Raw genomic sequence first — 22,469 nt, 5'->3', positions numbered from 1 at the left:
CATATGATACACAATACAAATGTTTGGATAGAAGCCAGATATGCTTGGCGCAAGTTTTCAGGCCGCCATCCTTACATGATGTAGTTATGCCGAACTGGTTGAAAAACAAACAAGGATCTTTGTCAGTCAAGGCCTTATTACTCAGATTGATATGCAATAACGGTTGCCTGAAATCTATTGTCCCAGATTCGTCGTTGCCCCAAAGTTGACTGTACATCGATCATGCCTGCAACCAAAAAAAAAAAAAAAAAAAAAAAAAATTACAAATAAAAACCAGATCTAATATTGCTATATATGCTATGCTATTTTGAAGTTACCCAAACCCCACCGCTATGATGCTACTTTTACAAAGACAAAGGAAACCAGCTACGTAGGTAAAATATCTGACAGAGGAAAGAAACTCGAAAATGAATGAGATGCACACTAATAATAAGAATAAGAAAGAATTGTTAACGATAAAGATAAAACCAATAGTGACCCAATAAGCTAAGATATTATAAAAAGGGAATTCTACATAACACTCGCTCGCCATCTTTCCACTACTTCTCTCTGCTTAGGGTCCAATATAATCTCGCCCGCTGGGCCCATCATCCCCATTCCTGCAGGGCCCACCCCCATGCCCCCCATTGCGCCGGCACCCCGACCTATTAAACCGGGCCCTCCCATGCCGTAGCCTCCCATACCCATATTCATCCCAACCATTCCCCCTTGAGTAAATCCTTGTTGAATAGGTAGCTGCCCAAAGCTACCATTGGAACCACCACCACCTTGCAAACCATAGAAAGATTGAGGCCGAGCGCCAGCCATGCCCATTGGTTTTGCGTGAAGGAGATCAGCCATGTTACGACGGGACTTCACTTCTTGCTGAAGCATTACTGATTCGCGTCGGAGGGCTTGATGTTTGTCTTCATCCTGCTTTTCTTTCTGAAGACGACGCCGGCGCTCTGCAAGAGTTTCTTCAACTTCTGGCTTATCTGTTTGTTGATCGCCCCCTTTGTCGCTTCCGAAATTCATATCAAGAGCACCAGTCCCAAATTGTTGCTTCTCTTTCAATCTCTTCATTCTTTCTCTCAAAGTCTCGCCTTCTACTTCTTCCTCCTCAGCACCACCATTGGAGCCACCAAGACCTGGCACGTCAAGCATACGATGAGAATTTGGCTGGGCCATTGGTTGCCCATTCACCATGCGTAGCCTATCACGACGCTTGCTTAGTGGTTCTGCATCTTCCATCTCTTTTTTCATAAGAAGACCTAATGGTATCTCATCATCGCGGCGTTTTTGAACGCCGGGGGAAACTTGAAATAGTACGCCGAGAGGTACGTCCTCATCTTTTTCATCTTCATCTTCCCCACCTTCCTCCTCCCATGCCAAATGAGTCTTTTTGGTACGTCTGTGTTTTTGTTGCACTTGCGCAACAGCATCAAGCTGCAGAAGAGTACTTCGAATTCCTCGAGGAAATGCAGAAGCAGCTGTACGGTTCCGGAGCCTTTGTTGAGCTTTTCGAGATTCAAGCTCCGCGAGAAGGGTAGTGGGAAGAGGTTGGAGCGAGGGATCCAAATTTGCTGCTGCGAATTCTTCAGAAGTACCAGAGAAGCGCTGTTGATCATAGTATTCGCCCGTTTCAGGATTCAAATGAGAGCCAGCATCGTCATCGTCGTATCCGGGGTTGTGATTGTGGTGGTCTGGGTTGTCAGTAGCTTCTAGTGATGAGCGAGGGGATTCGCCAGGATGCAACTTGACATTAATGGCGACGCTATTCCGGTAATTTCCTAGATTGGTGGCAGTGGAGCGGTTGCGGTTATGTGCGTATGATGGAACACCACCGGTAATTGGGTGATCCGTGAATGCGGCTGCGGGAGCACGAGCTGATGCATCAAGGATACTGTCAAGTGTCGCGACTGCGGACTCCTCCTTAAGGTCCGGAACTATTGGCGGGAGCTGAGAATCGAAGAATTGGGATGCACGGAGAGCAGGTGGGAGATTAGCGAGTGAACGACGGTTGTTGAGAGCAGGGTCATTCGTTGTCGCAACTGAACGCCTATGGAGATCTTTTTCTGAGGATCCCGGACGCGCAACTGAAAGCCGGTTATTATTTGTAGCTTGTCCGAGGGACTCGGTGGACATCAATCTGCTATTTCGGTTGTTTGGTCGAGCTTTGGACAGTGTCGGTGGGAGGTTTAGCATCGCAGGAACAGGAGCTGGATAATAGACTAGGCCTGGGTCTGGATAGACCTGGCTTTGGCGATGATCAGGATATGCTTGGCTTTGACGGTGATCTGGATAAGCTTGGCTTTGACGGTACTGCTGATGGGTCGGCGCCGGCGAAGGTGGGAGATAACCTTGTTGGTTTCGAAGCGGGAATCCAGGAGCTTCTGGGTTATCAAGGTCAAAATGCACGCCGTCAAAATCCTTGAACAGATCCCCCACACCAGACGCAGATGTAGCTGGCCGGTAATCCCGATCGTCGTGAATATGCAGCCCCTGTACGTCAACTGGAGGGAGTTCAGGAACCGATTGTGAATGCCTAAAAACTGGATGTATATCTTCCGAGGAGCCACTATACTCCTGGTGGTCTAAGAGCTCTGGAGGCGGAGGTAAAGGAGTGTGTATAGATGGAGAACTGCCTCTACTTCTTCTCGGGCTACGTGGTTGATCATCGTAGTTGTCGGCTTCTTCATACTCGAGCCGTGGTGGTACAGCTGAAGTTTGGGCTGAGACACCCCTTTCGTTGCTGTCAGCACGGCCGTCCAATTGTAGCCCGAGCCGAGATGGGTCTTTCATTATCTCTGAGTGCATATTGCCCGCGCCGCCATGTGCCATGGAGTCGTGTACTTGCTGCTGTTTCCCGTGGCTGTTTAGATTTCCCCCTTGCATCGATTCTGCATTGTTACGGTATGGTGAGTAGGGTTTAGAGACAAGAATGCCAGAACCGGAGATCTCGTCGTCGTGTTCTTTGGCCTTTTTATTCAGGATGTTTTCCATACCTCCGTTCCCCTTTCCTTTCCCATTTCCATCATTCTCATCCTCGTCATAATTTGATTCGGTGTCGGAGTCGACCATATCATAGGACGTTCCAGAATGTATGCTCGATTTCACCTTAGACCCAGATCGCGATCTACCACCCTTAGCTTCACTCGTACCTAAAGCAGAAGACAGGCTTCCGAAATCGAAGTTTCGGAGCTGCAGTTTCGGAGGTTGAAACGTCGGCGACTCAAGCTGGTCGTCGTCGCTCATGTAGTTGGCGGGAACAGCAGAATAGGACATCGTGGGGAGGAGTAGTTGAGCGCTACACGCAGGAGCGGAGGCGGACAGAGTCAAGGGTGGATCTCGGCAATACGGTGGATGTTGTTCAAGCAAGTTGTGGCGATTCTGGAAAGGTTATGGAAGATAGAGCATGGGGGAAGAAAGTTCTGAATAGGAGGCTTTGTTTGGGGGCTTTCTTGTATAAGAGAGAGGTAACTCTTTGGCCGTTTGAACTTTGCCGATCTAGACAACCAAGGATCCTTAATATAGCAGGTGACAGGGTGGTGGTGTACCCGAAAATCCTTCTGTTCCAAGTTCCAACCTAGCTTGATCCTTAAGTACGGGTCCAACGGCTCTCGTGGTCGTGTCGTGACTGATCAAGTCCTTGTGAAAATCGTTCCTCCTGCTGGAAGAAGGAGGTCTCGTCCAATGGAATCTTTAAATTTAAGCTGAGATACCGAAAAGTGTCCAAACAAATCACTGTCTGTTGCAACGACGGCGCTTCCAATGTGATTGTCTTGCGTCGGGATCCACCGCTACTTTGGACACAACCGTGCAACAATGCGTGATGATGGGCCAATGTGAGTCTTCTATGAATCTTCTTTCTCGAATCAGTCCAATTGCCGGGAGGTAGGTAAATAAGATTGGCTAGAAGCATTGAAAACATTCGTTATCCAGGAAATAACTAGGCAGAGTCAGATTTATCTCTCAAATGATCTCGCAACAGCCGCGAGAAACAGAACCTACGAAAGGCGGTGAATATGATTCTGTATGAAGGAGCTTGATGGATTTTGATGGAAATTTCTTGCCTACACGCATAATTTACATCATTCGCTGCCATCTTTTTAACCCCTCTTCTGTGTGCACCACAGAAACAACTTTTGCACCGGTCCATATCTTGTGTCTTTGAGATTACCTGGATCTCTAGCTAGCTATGTATTCTTTGTCTCTCTTCAAATTGTGTTCCCTTATCTGTAGGGCCACTGTAGGTACATAGATAAACCCTTGAGAGATGCACTGCCGGTAGTCTACCCGGGAGAGGAACACAAATCTACATGGGTATGCCTGTAGGTATCCGCCAGAACTGGTACTAGAGGCGTGCATGTACCTACTCTAGGGAATCCATCATACACGGTCTATTCCCATCAATCTGAGGGACGGAAACACTGGCGTTGCGAGTACTCTACTCTAGACACTACATGTCTACAGAGTTACCAGAGTTTAAAATAGCAAACAGATACATTGTCAACACGTATTTAGCCTAGTCCTAGTTCGTATAAATACAAGCTCGAGTCACTCCCATGCTGCAAGCTGCAAAGCCTGCAACGCAGTCGATCGGATAACTGATAACCTATTGGCAAAACAACCGTTATTCCCGGCAGCTCGCTCTCCAAAGGTTAGGAAGAGGGGAACCTTTATCGTATCCTTTGGGGGGTTTCGGCGCAGTATCTAGCCAATTAAAGGGTTATTAAGGGATGTCGAGTGATCTATCATGACGACTGTCTACGCAGTACTTCTTCAATCCTCTATAAGAAAAAGAAAAAAACAGCGCGCGGCCAAATGTTCATGTCTCAAGGATTATTTCTATGCCGAAATTATATATTTCGATTTTTTTTCCATCTTACTGTGGCGAAGATCGTCTAGGATACCATGAGCGAATTGTTGTCCGAGCACTTGGATTGGTGTGTATGCACAGCTAAGGACACGCTGCAACATCTAGGTGGTGCATGGCCGAACTTGCGAGACCATGTTCAAAGGCCATGACTTCTACATAGTCAATTGCTCGATACCACAAGTCATACTCGAGACAAAATGTCTTCCAACGTCTGTCAATTCGATCAATACAGACTTATCACAGAATTTGGCGACGACTACTGCGAGCACATTCTAGATCTCGCCTCCGAGGAATGTTCGTACAATCCCGGTACGCCGCAGGCTCAAAGGAAAGAAAGATGGATCAAAGAAAGAATTCTTGGCAGAGGGGGGTTTGGGACAGTTTGGCTGGAAAAGAATGAAAGAGGTGCACTCAGGGCGGTAAAGCAAATAGCCAAGACGGAAACGCGCAATAAGGAAGAATTACTGGCTTTAACGAGACTGAAAACGGTAAGAAAATTGCTCTGTATTGGTGGGCCCATCGGTGCATCGTATATCGTGCTATGCTGACAGAACCTATATAATAATAGCATCCACAATATTTCGTAGAACTATTTGGATGGTTTGAGAATGAAGAAAATATCTATCTTGCTATGGAGTACATGAAACATGGAGATTTGAACAGTCTGATTCTCAAAGACTACTTGACTGAAATTCATGCAAAGACGATCACAATACAGGTACTCGAAGGTCTCAAGATCATGCATGAAAATGGGTTCTGTCATCGGGACCTCAAGCCACAGGTTAGATACCTGCCTTCAGGTTCAAGCCTGCATAAAGCTAAAAGAAGAAAATGTAGAACATTCTCGTGGTCTCATTATCTCCTATGACCGTCAAGATAGGCGACTTTGGTGTTTCAAAACAAGTAAACGGCACAGACTTACGGACGATGGTCGGAACCCCAAACTATACAGCGCCCGAAGTTCTAGGCTATATATCTTCAGATACCTCGTCTTACACAAATGCTGTTGATATTTGGTCCCTTGGATGCCTGATTCATGCCATAATTACCAAGGAAACACCCTTTACAGACACACGTCAGCTCTTGAATTATGTTGGGGGCCAGGCCCTTTTCCCAGAAATGAGGATGCTTGATAATGGTACAAGCTCGACTGCAATCAAACTTATCGCTAGTCTCATGGCCGTACAGCCAGAGAAAAGATTGACAGCGGAACAGGCACTAGGTCACCCTTGGTTGTCGTTTGATATGGAGGTGGAGGAGGCGGATACATTATGGACAAATCTTTCAGACGATCCATTTATGTTAACGGCAGGGATAGGGCTGGGCATAATGATGCCAGATGGTAAGTTTGCCTCTGTATCTTTTCATAATATTTGGCTAACGAGTTAACTTCAAGACCACGAAGACCAACCCCTCCATAACTGCCCAACCCCATACTGTGCAATCAAACATGGAAATGCAATCGCTCTGAGAATACATCTCCAAGAATACAGTGTTGATGTCAACGCAAAACAGCGAGGCGACACCACCCTATTACATATGATTGCCGAAAGTGGTGATGAAGACATGATGAGGCTTTTTCTAGAATATGGGGTGAACACTAATACGAGAGATGGAGACGGGAGGACTGCACTTGACTTGTCGATTGAGAAGGGAAATAAGGAGATTGTGAGGCTACTTCTGAAAGGTGGGGCAAGTGCAGCGGAGAAGGACTGTTTTGGAAAGTCAGCTCTTCATCATGTGCTAGATCACGCACATTGGAATGGGCAATGGTACAGTGAGGAAGTTGTAAAACTGCTATTGGAATATGGCGCGGACGCAAAGGCGAACGATGCCCAAGGGAATACCGCACTCCACAAAGCAGCTGAAGAAGGATATGAGACGATAATACAACTACTTTTCACGTTCGGGGCATCAATAACGAAAAACAATTCGGGATCTACAGCATTGCACATGGCGGCCTCCTCGGGACATACAAATATTGTGAAGATTCTTCTTGAAAAAGGTGCAGATATAATGGATAAAAATAATTCCGGATGTACGGCGCTTCATCAGGCGACCGATTCCGACTTTGCGCACAAGGACACGGTGGAGTTTCTCCTAGGAAGGGGAGTAGCTATCATGGCCAAGAATGACCTTCATATGACAGCGCTCGACAATGCAGTCCGGAAAGGAGATCAAGATATTGTGGAACTCCTCCTTGACAATGGGGCAGAAATTCTAACAACAGAAGGTGCCGGATTTAATGCACTTCATGCGGCAGCCCAAATGCAGCACGAAGGCATTGCAAAGCTGCTTGTGGCAAACGGGCCAAAAGCGTACCCTATGATGAAGAATGAGAAGGGCGAAACAGCACTCGACGTTGCTGCTCAGCTAGGATGTGAATCTGTAGTGAAGATCTTGCTCGAGAGTGTCCCTGAAATCATCGCAAAGACTGCTACCACATCGCGAGCAACAGCCCTACACTTGGCCGTCAGCAACGGGCACGAACAAATTGTGAGATTACTTCTTGATAGCGGAGCAAATATCATGGCAAAAGACGGAGATGGATCCACGGCACTTCACCTCGCAGTAGCCAATGGCGATAAACCCATTGTAGAACTGCTAATTCAAAACGGCGCCAACACAAAGGTAAAAAACTCAAAAGGAAAGGAGCCACTAAAGATGGCAATCGAGAACGGCTACACAGATATACAAGTAGTGTTAGGAAAGGAATCTGGTGTCAGCAATGTTCATGCATTGATACTTCTTCTCTTTGGGGTAGGCCTTTTCTTTGGCGATACCCATGGAGTCCAGTTAGCGGGTGGTGTTTTTGGCTCGATTTTAGCGATCAGTATTTTTCGATATTTCTTTTCTGAATCTCATTTTTGGATTCTCGGTGTTTTGGGTCTAGGACTTTTTTTTGGTGGCGCACATGGGTCTGATATGGCGGTTGGTCTCGTGGTTGTTATGCTCTATGGTAGTTGGGTCGTTCGGAGTCTGCTTTTCGAACGGGTGAAGGAGCAGGAGCTTGGTACAAGAGGGTCTGGATAGATGAGTTTTCTTGGGATTTGTTTATAATTAAAAGTTAATTTCTTCACGTATCATATACAGGGACCTTTATTCCCGGAAGTGAATATCGTTTAATTTTGTTATCAAAATAGCACATGACAAAGGGATTATTTGGATCTGTGAGTTGACTTACCACGATAGGGCGATTCTTTTACGCTTAGCACAAGAGAATACTTACTGTCCTTCTTTAAACAAGATAAATAGGTTGGTGTGGTGTTATGGCATATCACTTAATATCTTTGCTCCTCAATCGAAGATTGATTCCCGATCGAAATCGTAACGCTAGAATTACCCCTTTATAAATACTTACACGACTACTAATAGTAGTAACATCACCCACATGATGAAATATTTCAATTCTCACCACCTGTTACATCAGGAAAGACCCCATCGTCAACGAAATCCTACTGTATCACCTTCTTTCTTATTACATTGGCAATGGGGGCATATTGTCGCTAAGATCGAAAGACATGCATGCATATGTTCTGTCCGATAGGCAAATCCTCCAGTTCGCGAACTGGGCGCCCGGTTCAGTTGATTTCCCCGACAGGATGACCAGTTCGTGAACTGTACAGCCTTTTTGAACGGGGCACGATTGGGAAAGTATGAATTCTAATCAAGTTTCGCTTGAGATTGGGTCCAAGAAAACAACCAAGTAGTGTAGTGAAACGTCTTTTTAACTAAATCACCTTATTTTGAATTCTTCGAGGCCAAATACTAGATGTAATATATTTTTATTTTGGAGGATCAAAAACCAATTGAGTACAGGCGTTATGTGGATTAATATAATATCAATCCAATTGAATACAATTACAATAGGATGATTGTGGAAGTTAAGGCTATCTCCCGGACCGGGTGAGTTTGTTGATTTTCACTGCTAAAAGTCTTTCTGAATGGGACAACATCCTATGAATTTGCTGAACAGATTAACCCGTTCAAATTTTGTATGGTGCTTCTGAGCAGGGCAACCCATTGGAAAAACTCATTGAACCGGGCGCCCAGTTCGTGAACAGGAAAATTTCGCCTATCGGGCAGAACACATACATGCTTGCTTATGCGCTCTGTTTTTGGCCATGGAAACATATAGAGACGAATTAAGAAGTAGTCTCAATTATAATCTCTTCCTTGCATTGTCACATTCAAAGTTACAAATATTCACTCTTGTATAGGTGCCGATGACAATTTGGTCATGAATTATCACTCGTGAAAATCTAGATGTGAGATTAATTCATTTAATATGCCAAATCAAGCTGGGTACTATGGTCCCAACGCGTCAAAATAGGTGGTGACATTTAAAGACACAACTATAAAGTCATCGAGGTTTCGCATCTCTCTGTCATACAACTCTCTCACTGTTATCTTGGGTTCCGATCAATTCACGTTCAGATATTCTAATCATCTCGAAGCACGCCTTCCTCTTGGTTGTTGGTCCCCTTCAGGCTCGAGATCTTGCGGACCAGAACGCTCACTCGTCATGCGACCTCTTGAACATCGCCTCCAGCTGGCTTTATGGCACTCTAGCAAGTAATATTATTTTTCTCCCTGAGATAGCCAAGGTTGAGCACCGCTCTTGAGGTCAGGCCCGCAGCTAGTTGCGGTGGCATGCACGCTAAACCGAAAGTGGCCACAGCCAAGGCGAGTGATACCGTGTGCCTACATCTGCACGCATACAATAATACCGTCACTACTGGAGATGGAGGTTATATTCAAGGATCTTGAAGACTACTATAATGATGTATGTACTTTTTTACACGCAAGAATCCACCATCTGCCCCTCGTCCCAGAAATAACAAAGTACAAAAAGCCCCACCCACAACCCCGGATTTTAAAATTAAATAACCCTTACGAAAAAGACAAGAGGAAAAAAAAAAAGTCCCAGAATGCTAACACCAATATGAAGAAATGAATTGATTGCTGGCCTGCCAGCGCAGCCAGGAAAAGGGCTCGGTCCCTCTAAGCCTTTCTGGCGGGACTAACTCCCTCTACTTCCCCTGCTTCCGACTCTTCTACCATTAAAAACCCAATTCTCTACCTCCTCCCTCTTCTCCCCTTCATCCTGGCCTGTCGTATCAACAGGAGACCCAACCGCAGACGCATAGCTTGAGTCTGCCGTGGAAGCTTTCTGATGTGATTGTTGGGCTTGGGTCTGTACTTGCATTCCCGAATTCTGTTGATAGAATTCGTTATTGGCCGCTGGGGAGCTGTTTTGCATTTGCATTTGCATTTGCATCTGCATTTGCATTATCTGCCTCCCCTGCATCATCAGCAGCTGTTGCTCATCAAACGAGCCCTTTGTCGGCAGCATCGCGTTTACGCCTGGGTGTGCTAGACCCGGTGGCGGTGATGAAAGTCCAGGTGGCGGCGAAAGGCCAGGTGGAAGAGGCAAGCCAGGTGGGGGGGATAATCCGGGTGGGGGAGATAGGCCCTGTGGTAATGATAATCCTGGTGGTGGCGGATAACCCAAACCAGGCGGCGGTGATAAGCCCGGTGGCGGGGTCAACCCTGGAGGGTAGCTCATGAAGCTCCCAGTGCTTGCTAATGGGCTTCCCGGGAGTACCCCAGGACTCCCGCCCCCGCCGTTAACACCTGGACTTCCTGCCGCACCGCCCATAGCTCCCCATCCTGGCGGTGGCGCAACTGGACTATTTCCTCCGCCAGTCCCAGCAAGGCTGCTCTTGATGCTCCCGTTACTCCCACCCCACGCACCTCTCCTCAATTTCATCAAGGCGTCTAAACTCCCATCTCCACCTCCTGTCTCTTCACCACCGCCGCCAAAAGAAAGCGCACTCAGCGGCCGCTGAGCGCCAAGTCCTTTCCATCCCTCCACAGGGAAGACTGCACTGTTCCTCCATGAGCTTTCACTGCGTTCACTTATCGGCGTGAGCGACGGTCTTCTTAGCAACGGGGGCCGCTGTAGAATCTCGCCTCCAGGTGGCCCAAAGTAGCCGCCATATGCTCCCGTCTCTGATGTATCGGAGGCGGATGATGGCGGCGCCGGATAGAAACCAAATTCTTGCCCGTAAAACTCGGTGTCGTACGCTAGTGCCTCGGCATTGGCTGCGGCGACCATAGTTTCGTCATCTTCCTCGTACTCATCAGAGTAATACCCACTCCGAGATTCGCCTCGTGAGTAGGAATAAGGGTTGTAGTCACTTTCGTAGCCATTGAGAGGATCGTTTAAACCTTCTTCCTCTTCAGCAAGACGCTGTTGCTCCTTTTGGTATGCATGGAGAGACTGTGTCAGGGTGGAAAGCGCAAGAGGGCAGCCGTTTCCGTCGAGCATTGTGCCGTCTGGCGCATAGAATTGGGCATGTTCTTGGGTAAAACCAAGGCCGCCACCAATCGGGTTGATGAAGGGGGGGAAAGAACGATTATCCGTGCCGGAGCCACCGCCGTTGGTGGCGGAACCATGAGTACCGCTCATGCTACCGTCCTCAACCATCATAGCCCCACCGCTGGAAACTCCAACTGTTGATAAAGAAAGCCTCTGGTCTTCAGATAGTAGAGGGTTTGAAGCGCCGAGGGGTGTAGCCTCGGCAGTATCAGGTGCCGTTATATATTGACTTATGTCTTGCGGGGTTGGATCCATGATGATTCCGTCATCAAAATACATGTCGTCCTCATCTTCATACCCCTCGATTCCGTTGTCGCCATTTCCATCTCCGTCCTCAAGATAGTCGAGATCGGAGTCATCATCGAGGTCGTAGCCTCGTGGGTTGGCAATACGCTTCCGCAGTGGGACCTCAGTACCGGTGTATGGAACTACCGCACCAGGGTTTGGGTCCATTGTTGGGAGTTCTTCTTCCATGTCTGTGTATTCTCCCTCGGGTGCCACAGTGGAGCTGTGTTGTGAAGACTCATCTCCTCCAGAGACGGCAAGTCCAATGGACATTGGGTGAAGACCAATAGACATAGGCTGTAACGCCATGACCAAGCCATCATCATCATCGTCGTCCTCATCACTTCCCTCATATTCATCCCCTTCTCCAAACATTCCTTCGTTTGCGCGCTCAAAACCATCGTCGTCCTCGCCGTCCATATCTATATCATCCATATCCATTTCAGCGTCGGAATCGTCGGGATCAAAATCAGGAGCTGTCCGCGGGATGAGCGAGAGGTTATCATTTGACTGCGTTGTTGATTCCCCTGCAGCGCTACTACCCTCAAATGAGAAGCGGGAAGAATTGTTGATCAGATGATGCGGAAGTGAGAGTGGGTGATCGAATAAAGAAACTCTTGGACGCCCATCCGGTGGTGAATGAAGCTCGCCTTCATTATCAGATTCCTCTTCTGGCGCTGTCTCGACTATTGGCGGCACTGGGACTGTCGCTTCCTTTAACGGAATTGGAGGTGAAGGCGAAAGATCCTTTGGCGGAGTTGGAGGTGGTGGAGGGGCTTTCATTGGCGGTGACGGGGGCGACGTCATTGGCGCCCTCTGCGGCCCTACATCCGATAATGACCTCTGTTGCTCCTGCACTTTCTCCTTATTTGGAATAATATCTCCCTCGGCCCCCTTCTCATCTTCAAAATGCTCCTTGAAACCTTGACCATTCCTCTCCTTAACAACCTCAACCTTCAACAACTCCTTTCCCCCAGTCTCCTGCCTATTCACTGGAAGCAATCCACCCCGCCTTGGACCTGATGACCAATCAGGATGCCGTGTCCCGTATATAATCCCGGGATCAAAGTCATCTGGCAAGTCGCGCGCCGTCTTCTGCTGCTTCTCAATCGTAGACTGAGAGCTCCGTCGGCGCGAGAGAAGCGACATAGGATTGAGGAGCGTTAGCTTCCTTTTATCCTTTGGCGCTTGCGGTGATGATGCATTCTGCTGTTTCCGCTCCTTGTCAGCAGACTTTCGTGACTTCTTTGGTGAACGGGCGGGCTCGGTCGAGGTGCGGCTCAGAGGGGTAGGTTCGGGGGCGGTTGGGGTGGTGGTTGGGGTGGTGGGGGCGAGCCACGTGTCTGGTGTGCCGAGGCTAGGTGAACCGCTACCAATGTTGAGCGGAGGGAGGATTTCTGGTGAGGGGGTATGCGGCGGAGGGGTGGTGGATGGCTTGTTATGTGTAGATTTTGATGATTGCTCATTGCTGGACCGACGGTGATGACGGAGGAGATTTAGGCGGGGCATCATTATCTGTTAGGTATGTACTGCAGGGAAATTTCGGATGGGTAATAGTTGACGTATTCGAGTGTATGAAGAGAGCTTCTGGAGTCAATAGTCAGAGCTCATACAAGACGATGTCTGAGGTCTGAGTGATGTTACCGAGCGCCTGGCTAAGCTTTGACTAGGAATGGTGGGCCTTGCACGACTAACTGCTGATGATGGTAGTAGATACCTCACCTTTAACAGTCAATCTTGAAGGAAGAGGGGTTGGCGGTTGGGGGCTGACTGAATGACGACGATGGTTGTAAGCGGTGATGAAGAAGTTGGGGGGGGGGGGGGGGGGGGGGGGGCGGTGAGGTAAGGAGTTGTCTCTTCTCCAAAACGTTCCAGAAGAAGGAAGGAAGGAAGGAAGGAAGGCGCAGCCTGTACGCTGTATGCAATGATGGGTGGTCACTTGTGGATGCTAATTTGCTGGGAGTAGGATTTTCTCTGGTACGTAGAAGAGTAGAGTGCAGTGCTTTCTCTGCTGTGCCTTTTTCTTTGCATAAGGCACGTTGTAGGTAGGTACTCCACACTCCGCCCTATCCCTACCCTACACTAGCTAGCTAGAGCACGGTACGTACTCTTCCACCCTGGTCTCTCCTTCCTCCCCTCATTTAAACTCGTAACTACACGATATTGTTTCAAACCGCATCATCCCAATCCAATGAACGAATGGTGCAATGCGATACTGCACTGACAGACCAATTGTCGTGCTCGAGATCAACCTTTAGGATTCAAGAAGAGAAGGTGGGTTATGGGGAATGACGTTGACAGGGGTGGCAGACTAGAGTAGAGCTGCGCCTATTCTGGCCTCCTTACCAGGTTAAAGCTGCGCTATAAATAGATGTGGGCTGAGTTGGTGTGTGTGGGGTGTGGACTCAAATATACCGTGATAGGAGGTAATTGCGGGTCTCACTTCATGAGTTATCACTCTGTATGAAATTTTTTTGAATCTGTAAAAATCCAAACGGTTAATAATTGATTATTACATATCAAAGATGGATTTCGACTTCAAGAACACAAAAGAGAGGATTGATCACCCATGAATTAGATGCTTTAATTAGGATGGGTATAAAGTCAATGTGTAGGTGGGTGGTCAATATACAGGCAACTTTAACTCTAGATCTCCTCGATTCTAGATCTTTTCGTGGAACTCCCGGCCATTGGTTGCGCAATTGTAGCTTTCTCTTTGAGAGTTCACTTTCTTTGTGTCGAATCAATGTAATTGATTTTTAGAATATGCCCTTGTTTCCCAATAAACCCCCGAATTCTATATCCTGTATCTGGCATACAATTAATGAATTACCAATCAATCAATATATCCAGTATCTGACTGTTCAACTCAATAGCCTATATAAATTATGCTTCGACTTACAGCTTATATACAGACAACTACCAGTTTAGTACTCGTTTTGAGGTCAAATCGCCACCTATCTAGTGTAGACAACGTAGGCAGATCTACGGTATGTAACTGAAAAAACAAATACCGTTTTCTAGACGAATATTTTGACTCGTGCAATCTCGAGGTATAGTTGGTCGAACTGTCCGCTTGAGACGAAGACTTCGAGAACCCCCGTCTGCTCACCTCAAATCTTTTTTTAGCCTTCTAGAGGTATACCATCAGCGTTGTGGCACATGCCATCTAGAAAGATGGCCACCTATATATATATCAGGACAAGCGGGATATGTGGTGGAAATGTAGTCGAAAGGCGGGTGGAAAGTACAGGTATGTACGTGGTCAGAAGTGAAGGGTAATATATAGGCTACTTCTCGTGTTCACTACCCTACGCACCATCATCATAATCACATCAGTTCGTCGCTACAGTTATTCACGCCTTAACATCAGTTCGTCAAGAACGTGAATATTACAAATGGCTAAGCAGCCAACACCGTCCCATGCGGCACCAATACTGTATGTGGGTGTAAGTACATATGGAGGTTTCTATCTATTTTTATGATTAGTATAGGCTATTTCTAACCACTTCTGCTTTGGTATAGGTCAGGCAGTATTATGGCCGTGTATTAGTACAAACTTTTACAGAAGCTGGGCATAGATAACGTAACTGAGAGCCTAATCTCGTGTCCACAGACTGTGCGTGTGTGTCTGTATAACGAGTGACACGACAAAAGCCTGGATACGAGACTACTGAGAGTCTACTATAACGCATTCCTATATTATTGTGCACAATTTCTAACTAAATCATTCATCTACTTATTACTTCGATTTCATGAACGCCTCTAATTCTAGACCCGGCACTCCATCCGGCTCCATCACTTTGGTCACTTCACTAATCATCTCATTAAACCACGAAGTCACACACTCCTCATGTCCGGTAAGTGATCCCCGGATCCGTTCCAAGCTTTGTGATAAACCTCCAACACAAAATATCTCATATGGGCGTTGCGGTAGCGGGAATATGCCGATTTTTGAGTAGCAGTGAATGATAGAGCCCAGAAGGGTAGCGTCGCAGCCTTGCGACCTCCTACACTTCCTTCCAGGAGAGTAATATTGGAGGCGGGCAGTCTCGGCGACGGCGAGAATCTTGTCTATGGCGGCGAGGCGGACGGCGTGGGCTGCGGCTAGGGATTTGTCAGTAGTATTAAGGTGGAATGGTGTAACATCTACCACAAACCCATGATGCTATCCGGAAGCGGTTCAAACATTGCCCCCTCCTCCTCACAGGGCTCCGTCCATGTAATCGCCATCGACGTATACGATTTGAATTCAGATGCCTGTCCAAACACATACATCATGAATATCTCCCGTTGCCAGCCTCCCCCGTCACATGAGCCACAGTCTGGTAATATAACTCTATTCAGCCATTTATCTCGCCATGGTCCTAATGACTTAGCCAGGTCGTACTTATCCGCGACGACCGCGATTTCGAGTAGATCATGGAAGCGCATCTGCACCGTGACGAGGTCATGTTTGTAGTGCAGCACGTTGCAGATGTTCTCCAGAGCCGCCGGTGCGTCTTCCAATAAGTCAATTGTGATTGGAGCGGAAGCTGTAGCTAGCGAGTTGCCCTCGCGGAAGTGCGGGGAGAACATGGCGGCGAAGACGGGCGAGGCGACGGAGAGGATTTTGGAGGAAACGAGGAGGGAAAAGCCTTCGGCGGATGTGTTGATAACCACATCGCCCTGGGGGTCGATACACTTTACCATTTTCAGATACAGGGAAGATATGGCAACCCAGTACTCTATATAAGGTTTCTTGCCTTATCCAAGAGCGTCCGTGAAGAATGAAGAGAGCGGTGGAGGGCTGGTGAGAAGGAGGGGATGGCCAGCGACACGAGAGTCCTATTAAAGCTCGGCAGCACCTTAATACGATTCGAAAATTGAGGGGAAATAGTTTTCCTAGATAGGTGTAGTGAATCAAAACAAATTCCTTGGATGAGCTTAATTCGTTGCTCTCATCATTACTCAGGCAACATAGCAACTCTCTCGAAAAGTCATGAACTCTCCTAGGAGCAGAACACAGCAACAACAACATCAATCCGACATCAATCCAACATTCAATTCGGTCAATTGATGCATTACTCTATTCTGATTCCATATATCTGCTTACAGGCTATGCACTCTAGTTGATATCAGCTTATTCTAGGATTTCAATAAATATTTCGTGTCGCTGTTTTCATATGACTAGCTACAAGTAGAGTAGGCAGGATGATGCAGAGCGAACAGTAAGTTCAATCCTTTCTTTTTTCCACCATCATTTCCACCGTAATTTCCAACATCTGCAACATTTGCGAAGTAATTTCCAATATCTGCAATATTTGCGAAGTAATTTCCAATATCTGCAATATTTGCGAAGTAATTTCCAACATCTGCAATATTTGCGAAGTAATTTCCAATATTTCCAAAGTAATTTCCAATATTTGCGGTCATTTCCAATATTTGTCCAAAGCTAATTTCCATTTTTGCGCTAAGTACCGGCTCGGTAGCCCAACGGAAACCGGGTAGTTGTAGATTGGCCACTAAGGGCATATAGCGTGGCAACAGGGATGCCTTTCCATAGATTAGTAGATTGTAGAGATACATGTATGTCGAGCATCGATAGTAGATATTGCGTAGTAGAACCAGACAATTGAACTAATAAACGAGTAGGCGCGTACTGTGTGACCCAGGTCCACATCAACAAAGTAACATTTGGCCAAACGAGACTCCAGGTCCCCACATTCGGACTGCTGTACAAACCGACAAATGTTCCCGTTCAAGCACTGCAGGTGGTCCCCGTTCAAAACATCTAGCTAGATCCAGATCTAGAGGTTACAGCTACAGCTGAGAGTCTAGAATCTGGAATACGCTTCAGCGTTCCGAGCTCGCCTACCGAATCCCTTGGCAGCCCCAAAAAACTTGTGGTACCCCGGGGGTGCCGATAGCTTCACATCTGAGCTGTAACCGTACTATTGCAACGTCGACGGTACGGTGGGAGGAAGTGCATCTCGAGCTCGGCGACTAACTGATAGTGGGCTTTGCAGAAGGGTAGACTGGCACGATCAATGTATGTATCGAGGTCGACGGTTGCACAGGATAATAAATGGGAAGCGTTATCATTGGATACCTCTCGCTAACCCTCTGCTTTACTACATGTAGCAATATATTGGGCCAGTTGTACGACGGCACCGGTTGTAATACCGTCATGCGATGGAAGGGGTTGGATCGAGTGCGGTGTTCGAGTGATCAGGTACCGTAGCTGTGTTCAAATTCTTCGGCATTGTTAATTGGGTGCGGGCTGGCACGGCATATCGTGGGTTGCGGTGGGAATGATCGCGAGGTCGCTTGATGGATTGAGAGTATCGAGGTTGGGGGGTTGGTATGGTGCGGTACGATAAGGTTGTGGCAATGGTCTAGTGGGGCGGTATGGGAGGAGTAAGTAATCATTTAATTTATATTTTTTTATAATTACTAAATGGGTTTTTTTTTCAGTAGTACAGTACTAAGTAGTTGGTGGAACTGTACTGGCACTTCGAATTTGTATTGTAGTACTTGTGGTGGATCGAGAGGCCTCGAGAGGGGGTATAAAGGCTTCGTGATATCTGCCCTTTTTGAAGAAGGAGTATCACATCGACAAGCTACAAATCTCGAGACTCATCTTTCAGTATATTAATAATTGCAATTATGAAGCTCTCTGTTATTTCTGGTGTTTTTGCGCTTCTCTGCAGGTATGGACTCTACTCTTTGAGGATCTAGCTTAGCTATAAATTTAGGGAATTGGTGAGTTAGTTAACATATATAATTTCCTCTAGCATCGTCCACGCCGAAGCAGAACCCGAGGCCAACCCCGACCCCCAAACTAGAGTATCCCTCAGCCTCGCCACACTCAACCCCTCCCTCGCAACCCTCATCACCTTCATCACCGTCAAGCCCACCACCACCACCACCATCACCTCCACCACCCCAACCTCCACCTGCACCAACATCACCACCGTCATCTACAAGACGGCGACCATCTACGTGACCCTCCCCGCCACCACCGTCACCAACACCACCACCCTCACCCTCCCCGCTACCACCGTCACAAACACAACCACTCTGACCCTCCCGCCCGTCACTAACTACACTACCTACACCCTGCCCCCGGTCACGGTTAGTAACACGACCACGGTCACGCTGACAACCAAGGTGCCATGCTCGAGCACCACGACGAACCCGTGCCCGAACCCGTGTGTGGTAACGAAGACGACGGATGATTGTACTATTGATAGAACGTGCTCGCAGACGGTGGCGACGGAGACGGTGGGCTGCTCGACGAGTAGTTGTCCGGTGGCGAGCTGCACGAGCTATCAGGTGGTCACGACCTGTCTGACGTGCCCGCCGCTGGGGACGACGACGGTGAAGTGTAGTAGCTATAGCACTGCTATCTAGGGTGGCTGAGGGATGAGGGGGCTTGGTGGAGGCTAGGGGGGTGAGGAGAGGAGAGGAGAGGAGAGGAGAGGAGAGGAGAGGAGAGGAGAGGAGAGGAGAGGATTTGTTTGTAGAGATTGAGATGTAGTTGAGAAAATTGAATGTAGTTGTTTGTCTTAGATGTGGTGAACTATAGCTAGCTGTGAGGTTTTCGTGTCTTGTGAAGTTAGTTTCACCCGTGAGTGATATTTCATGATCGGGCCACATTGTACCAAAATGCAAATTAAATGTTGCCAAGCTGCATGATTATGGCCGAAAACTCTCCAGTAACACACGGCGCACGCGAGCAGAGCAGAGCAGTGCAGTGCGTACGCCAACTGCTGCATGACATTGTGTACATGTAGGTACATGTGTACATGTAGGTACATGTGCACCACCCGCAATGAGAGGACAAATGGTCACTGGGTCAAAGGACAGGTCACAGCGAGCACTGTGTCCTCACTAGCTATAGTTGCTCTTATCTTCGGCTATTTCTTTTGTTTTTGCTCTCTTCTTCTTCCTCTCCTTCTTCTTCTTCTTCCTCTCCTTCTTCTTCTTCTTCCTCTCCTTCTTCTTCTTCTTCTTAATTCGTCATCATAAACTGAGCTTGAGCTTCTCTTCCGCGGTTCACGCAACGTGTAGAACCCGAAATCCATACCGAAATCCAAAACGCTCGATGAAGCAATATATCATTAATGTCATCAAAAATTCCTCTCTTTAAACTCGTGGAAAGCTAACTAATTAAATAAACTTTTTATATACACCAGTCCTACATATAAACACTACTTTTAAAGCCCCCAATATCTACAATAATCAAAACCCATCACAAACACACACCCCAACCCAACGACATGTTAGTAGCCAGCTATTCTACATATCCACAAACCTCCTCTCCCTCGCATACCTCTGCTGCATCACCCCCGCCCGATTGACCCCAAACTTGTTAAATCTCTCCCTCGCCGCATACCTCTTTCTAAACATCTCACTCCCCCTATGCAGCACCACCCCCATCTCCCTCCCCTCCTCCTCCTCCCCCTCTTCCTCCTCTCGAACTACATCACCACCATCCGAATCCGACACCTCCGTTACCGCTACCGCCGCCGCCGCCGTTTCATCTCCGGCGACTCCATACGGCTCCAGCATCGGATCAAGTAACCACGCATGCCTCAAAGCCTTCTCCGCAGAGATCCGTGACCGCGGATTCGCAACCAGCACAGCCTCCACAAACGCGATCCCCGCACTACTGATCCCCGCCGCCTCCAGCGGCCCTCGGGGGAAAGAGGCTTTGCCGCTGCAGTAGTTTGCAAATAGCGCCATATCCATCTCTGGATACTCCACCGTCTCCTCCTGGTTCTCGAAGCGGGAGTCCATCTCGATCCCTGACTCCGAGTCTTCGTCCCCCGAGTCTGAATCCGAATCGGAATCGGGAGAGGCGCACTGGAGAAAGGGAAGCTGCGTGGTGAGGATTTCGTGTGTCAAGACACCGAGTGACCAGATGTCGACGAGGTTGGTGTAGGTGCGGCGGTTGCGTGACGGGCGTATGAAGCCCTGCAGCTCAGGGGCGATGTAATGGGAGGTGCCGCAGGCGGTGCGGAGGGAGGTGGTGTTGTGGTCGTGTTTGGAGAGGCCGAAGTCGGCGATTTTGACGGTAATGGGGTTGGTGTGCGCTACTAGGATGTTCTACGGGAGTGGTTAGTATGGCTGGTTTGTGGGAGGAGGGGAGTGGAGAAAGGGAGAGACCTTGGATTTGATGTCCCGGTGGCAGATGTTTTGATCATGGAGGGCTATGAGGCCTTTTAGTATTTGGGAGACAATGGCTTTTGCTTGTGGCCTGGCGGAGGGGCCGGCTTTCTTGAGGTATTGGCTGAGGTCGCCGTGGCGCATGTATTCCATTGCGAAGTAGACATAGTTGCTCCTATCGTCATACCATCCTCGAAAGTCCACAAATGATGGGTTCTAACAATATCTCCCTTTAGCTCCCTCTCCCTCTTTCTCGCCAGAATCTCCCAAACACAAACACAGCATATGGACTCTCACGTTCTTCAACTGCGCCAAGATTTTCAGCTCCCTGGACCAGTCCAGGTGCTGGCCGGTATAGCGTATCCGTTTGACCGCCCGCAGGTCCACATCGGGTACCCGCTCCACCTCCGCCTCCGCCTCCCCCAACTCCGCTGTGTGATCAGCGCGCACCTTCTGCTCGAGCCAGACGTCGCCGAAGGCCCCAGCGCCGATCATTTTTACGCGGGCCCATAGCTGCTCGTGCGTGCCGGAGCGCGAGTGGATGGTGAGGTTGTTGTGGAAGGTTGTGGACAGCTTGAGGTCTTCGATGGATTGTTCGGTTTCTGTCACCATGGTTGCGGTTTGAGTATGGAGATATGATGTATTGGAGGTGGGAAGAGATGGGATGATATGATGTAGTGGGAGGAGGACAGGTTTCATATTACCCCCTCTTCCCAAACGGCCGGCTATCAATTAATGCATGGCTACGGCGGAGTAGAAGGGTGAAATTAAGGGTTTGGTTTGGTTTGGGTTGGCGGTGAGGTGAGGTGAGGTGTGTCAGGGTACGAACTGCAGTGGTGACGGGCGTCGAATAAGCTTTCCCCCTGAGGTCTATATACCCTAACTAACTCTGCAGGTTATGCGCATATGAAGATTGTGGCAGTGCTGGCTGTTACTCTAGAGTGTCATCATGTAGTGTTGCACAGGGATGGGGGTTGAAGTCGGGTTGTTCGTGATTAATTATTTTTAGAAGTTGGGGATACTGCGGGTCATTATGGTGCCATCATCCGTTACTGATTGAAATCATTTATACATGTATGTATGTACATAGATGCCAGTGCCAGAGACGTTTGTTCTACACACAAACTCACTCGGACGTTGTACGCTGGCGGGAGCGGGTACAGCAGGTGTCTGGCTGCATAGGGCTGTTGCCGGTTTGGGTTAGCTTGGCTGGCTGCTTCATCGATTATCATCCGTTGCACGAGTGAGAGTGCGTGTTTGACGGGTGCGTGGGTTGGGGGGGGGGAGAAGGTTATGTGGTTCCTTGTATTTTCTAGGCCTTTTTGGATCAAAAATTCGAATATTTAATATACATACGCTTGTTCGCCGTGCTTCCGCTTAGAGTTCTTTGGGGCCTCGTTCACCGGTGAGGTTTAACCGGACGTTATATCAAACGTACACCCTCTCTCCTCCTCCTCCTCACGACTCATAGATACGCATTGTATCTGCTGTGGTGGTACATGTACCTACCCTACTTACGTATGCCGTAGCAACGCCGAAAAAGCCCCCGGGCCCGTCCGACTCGAGCTCGCAGTGTGTCACAGCGGGGAAATGATTCCGAGGGAGATCAAGAGATGGAGGGTCCCGTATCGGAGCACCCTGGATGAAACGTCAACGTCGATCGGGAGGGCAGTATAGTACGTATACTCCCCCGGAATTGATTGTAAAAGCCCCCAATCACCCCACTAGGCACGGTGAGTCTTGTTTATATGCTTAGACGGCAGAGGTTGGAGGTGGTGATGCGTTTGG

The 22,469-nt window shown here is 48.2% G+C and overlaps 7 protein-coding genes across 7 annotated transcripts; 3 read left to right on the top strand and 4 right to left on the bottom strand.

Moving 5' to 3' along the window:
* Window positions 1–510: 510 nt before the first annotated feature.
* Window positions 511–3,264, bottom strand: H6S33_009998 (uncharacterized protein; the record flags this gene model as incomplete). Its single annotated transcript, XM_044841913.1, has 2 exons — window positions 511–2,879; window positions 2,985–3,264. 2 exons carry the CDS (start codon window positions 3,262–3,264, stop codon window positions 511–513), a joined length of 2,649 nt encoding a protein of 882 aa, XP_044697141.1.
* A 1,791-nt stretch (window positions 3,265–5,055) lies between these two features.
* H6S33_009997 (uncharacterized protein) lies at window positions 5,056–7,891 on the top strand (the record flags this gene model as incomplete). The annotated part of the gene is made up of 4 exons (XM_044841912.1): window positions 5,056–5,346; window positions 5,427–5,639; window positions 5,696–6,200; window positions 6,255–7,891. 4 exons carry the CDS (start codon window positions 5,056–5,058, stop codon window positions 7,889–7,891), a joined length of 2,646 nt encoding a protein of 881 aa, XP_044697140.1.
* Window positions 7,892–9,881: 1,990 nt separating this feature from the next.
* H6S33_009996 (uncharacterized protein) lies at window positions 9,882–13,040 on the bottom strand (the record flags this gene model as incomplete). The annotated part of the gene is made up of 1 exon (XM_044841911.1): window positions 9,882–13,040. The coding sequence occupies one exon, from the start codon at window positions 13,038–13,040 to the stop codon at window positions 9,882–9,884; it is 3,159 nt and encodes a 1,052-aa protein (XP_044697139.1).
* Window positions 13,041–15,270: 2,230 nt separating this feature from the next.
* Window positions 15,271–16,220, bottom strand: H6S33_009995 (uncharacterized protein; the record flags this gene model as incomplete). Its single annotated transcript, XM_044841910.1, has 2 exons — window positions 15,271–15,635; window positions 15,689–16,220. 2 exons carry the CDS (start codon window positions 16,218–16,220, stop codon window positions 15,271–15,273), a joined length of 897 nt encoding a protein of 298 aa, XP_044697138.1.
* Window positions 16,221–16,509: 289 nt separating this feature from the next.
* H6S33_009994 (uncharacterized protein) lies at window positions 16,510–17,987 on the top strand (the record flags this gene model as incomplete). Its single annotated transcript, XM_044841909.1, has 9 exons — window positions 16,510–16,578; window positions 16,712–16,738; window positions 16,986–17,014; window positions 17,074–17,096; window positions 17,163–17,281; window positions 17,537–17,559; window positions 17,652–17,742; window positions 17,910–17,927; window positions 17,985–17,987. The coding sequence occupies 9 exons, from the start codon at window positions 16,510–16,512 to the stop codon at window positions 17,985–17,987; spliced, it is 402 nt and encodes a 133-aa protein (XP_044697137.1).
* A 189-nt stretch (window positions 17,988–18,176) lies between these two features.
* On the top strand, window positions 18,177–18,748 carry H6S33_009993 (uncharacterized protein; the record flags this gene model as incomplete). The annotated part of the gene is made up of 3 exons (XM_044841908.1): window positions 18,177–18,220; window positions 18,305–18,648; window positions 18,681–18,748. 3 exons carry the CDS (start codon window positions 18,177–18,179, stop codon window positions 18,746–18,748), a joined length of 456 nt encoding a protein of 151 aa, XP_044697136.1.
* Window positions 18,749–19,811: 1,063 nt separating this feature from the next.
* H6S33_009992 (uncharacterized protein) lies at window positions 19,812–21,293 on the bottom strand (the record flags this gene model as incomplete). Its single annotated transcript, XM_044841907.1, has 3 exons — window positions 19,812–20,621; window positions 20,682–20,897; window positions 20,979–21,293. The coding sequence occupies 3 exons, from the start codon at window positions 21,291–21,293 to the stop codon at window positions 19,812–19,814; spliced, it is 1,341 nt and encodes a 446-aa protein (XP_044697135.1).
* Window positions 21,294–22,469: the final 1,176 nt, after the last annotated feature.

The sequence above is a fragment of the Morchella sextelata genome (genome assembly GCF_020137385.1).
Source record: "Morchella sextelata strain SCLS chromosome Unknown scls_4, whole genome shotgun sequence".
Classification (NCBI taxonomy): Eukaryota; Fungi; Ascomycota; class Pezizomycetes; order Pezizales; family Morchellaceae; genus Morchella; species Morchella sextelata.
The sequence above is the reverse complement of the archived record's forward strand: the minus strand, read 5'-3'. Positions and strand labels throughout refer to the sequence as shown.